General features: G+C 39.8%; 1 protein-coding gene across 1 annotated transcript; it reads right to left on the minus strand.

Annotated features, from left to right (window-relative positions):
* Positions 1–289: 289 nt before the first annotated feature.
* On the minus strand, positions 290–1,688 carry LOC105269118 (matrix metalloproteinase-17-like; the record flags this gene model as incomplete). The annotated part of the gene is made up of 2 exons (XM_011309124.1): positions 290–463; positions 1,587–1,688. Coding segments are annotated over 2 exons (276 nt in total), but the record flags the coding sequence as incomplete, so codon positions are not given.
* Positions 1,689–2,543: the final 855 nt, after the last annotated feature.

The following is a 2,543-nucleotide window of genomic DNA, read 5'->3' on the forward strand; positions in this document are numbered from 1 at the left end:
AAATCAGCGAGCGCCAGTTGACGCCAGACAATGAATCGATTGCAAGTCAATCATTAACCGTACGTGCTCGATTGAGAAAGCGATAATGGTAAAAGTAACAATAGCAACGATTCCCAAAAGGAAGTGCAACCCGGTATGCACCAACTGTCCCTGGCATTTTACCAGCGATGTCAACGGCATTCAGTTGGTCAGAGACCCCGCGACAATCTGCCAAAAATGCCTCAACCCAGCGCCGCACGCGAATACCAATGATAAATAAATAAATCCAACTGATAAAATAAAAATCAACTCACCTCCAGGTGAGATTTTTGTACGGCCACGGTTGTCCGTGAATTGTGAATCTTCTGTGTCTTGATCTGCGATATCGGGGATCTGGCATGTCCGATAAACCGCATCTACGTGATCTCATTAGTTTCTTCGTCGCCTCGTCTATCTCACCAGTCACAGGTATTCCACCGTTACTCTGCAAAGTTTTGTCAAGTCAAACACCATTTGAATATCAAAACTTTAAACGTTTCAATTTAACTTGAGAAATATCAACAATCTTGAGTGTAATTATGGCATTATCCGAGGGAGGAAATTACGGCGAGAGTTAAGCGTTGATACTTCAATATTGCCTTTTTTTTAAATAAATCACTCTAAATATTTTATCATCAAACAATTCAGTCCATTTTGAATCGCACTTATTGTATTTCTTCATAATTGTCACATTTTTCTAAACCCCGGTCGCGCTCCGATATTCTCAACAATTACCGACTGCCGGTAAGATTCCCGCAAGTTGTCACCCTGACTAGTCACTTTATTTTTCAAGAACGAATGATCAATTCGAGAGCTGTAATTCATTTATTTATAATTTTTAATGGATTCCATTGAATGTGAGATCAAAAATTGAGTTATCACGCAGCATCACGATAAGATTCAATTTTTCCGGAGATGTTTTCCATCCAAATATTATCATACGTTTGATTCCACGTGATATTTATTCGGAAACAAGATCGTAGCGACACTATTTACGTATTCCAAGGCGTGTATATTTTTCCATTTGGTAGTGGAGAGAGATCCGTACTTTATCCATTCATCTGTATAACCATCTCCCTCTTTTCTATCTCTTTATCATTCCGTTGGAGCGACTTGGGCCGTTGACGAGCTCGATTTTCATGCAAATCCCATCGCCTTCAAGGAGGGCTTCAGAAAAAAAAAATGAAGATGGGATGGTCTCTAAAGGTGCACGTGAGATCAGTTTCCAATGGAACATTGACGCCTATATGCCAGGTATATCGGTCTTCACCAGCTATTCCATCAACTTGGAGATGATGATAGAACGAAAATTCTAAGGCTTCGACTTATCTTTCCATATTTTATGCGCTATTTCGTCTCTCGGGAGACGGAAAATGGAATATCTTGGTGTCAATAAAAATATGTCGGCTATTATTTCGGTGACGGGGATCTCTGGGGATAAATTGACGGAATTCGTCGGAAAATTCGGAAAATTCATCGCAAAACCAACGGTTTTTTTATATTATTCCCCCCGGTGGTGCGCTTATACCGGTTTATGGATTCAATACGGACATTATTGTTTTACTCACCTGGAGATTTCTTATCGCGTCCCGCAGCTGATCGTCTGTCCTCAGGTTTCCGGTTTCCAGATCGCTCTGCGGCAGGTACCCAAACCGCATGAGATAATTTTGCTGAAACAAAAAATAATGAAACATTAATTTCATTGGAATGGCAGGGGTGGAGGAAAAATCTTCGAGGAAAAGTTTCAAACTTCCCCAGGTGAGTAATAAATACTGGGGGTGGGGAACTCAGGATGAAAGTTCAGAAGAATGTTAAAAGTATTGGGATGTGAGTGCTTTCGATGTTTTATAGGATTAGCCGGGGGGTACCGAAACAAATTTTCTGTTCGATACAAATCCCATCGAAGAATCATCTCTCATGGCACCACAACATTTTTTTCTTCAACTTTTTTTCAATTTTTAACGTCTCAAAGTCAATTGCAATTGCATAATTTTGGAATATTAAATAATTCTTTTGAAAAGATAAAAAATCTCTTGACAAATACCACCAAAAATTCAGGCTTCAAATATCCGTTTCCACCCCCGAATTTCGAATTTCCCAAATGCTCATTACGAAGCCAGCTAATTACCCCAAGCCCTGAAAATTAATAGTTCGTCGGCTGGCAACGTCCAACGGAGACAGGAATTGATCCCTCGTCATATCCATCAGTGCGATTAATTCGACCGCTGCATTCGTCTCGAGCTGCAATAATTCACCCCCTCGACATCACGAGTTATGGTACAAGTGAATTAATCACCGATAAAGGTAACCATTGATGCCCGAGAGTCCCATATTTGGTAATGTAACGACTACTGCAGGTCCCCTTGTCTTTTTTTTTTTTCTAAATTGTTTTTTCATGCCATTGTGAAACATCTTTTCGTTAGCTATGTGAAGTTGGCATCGAAGTTTGAAAAATCTAACTTTTTTTTGTTGGTTTGGATTGTACTCATTGAGTACTTGAATGTACCCTGTGCACTTTTTTTTGT

Source organism: Fopius arisanus, unplaced genomic scaffold (assembly GCF_000806365.1).
Source record: "Fopius arisanus strain USDA-PBARC FA_bdor unplaced genomic scaffold, ASM80636v1 scaffold00064, whole genome shotgun sequence".
Classification (NCBI taxonomy): domain Eukaryota; kingdom Metazoa; phylum Arthropoda; class Insecta; order Hymenoptera; family Braconidae; genus Fopius; species Fopius arisanus.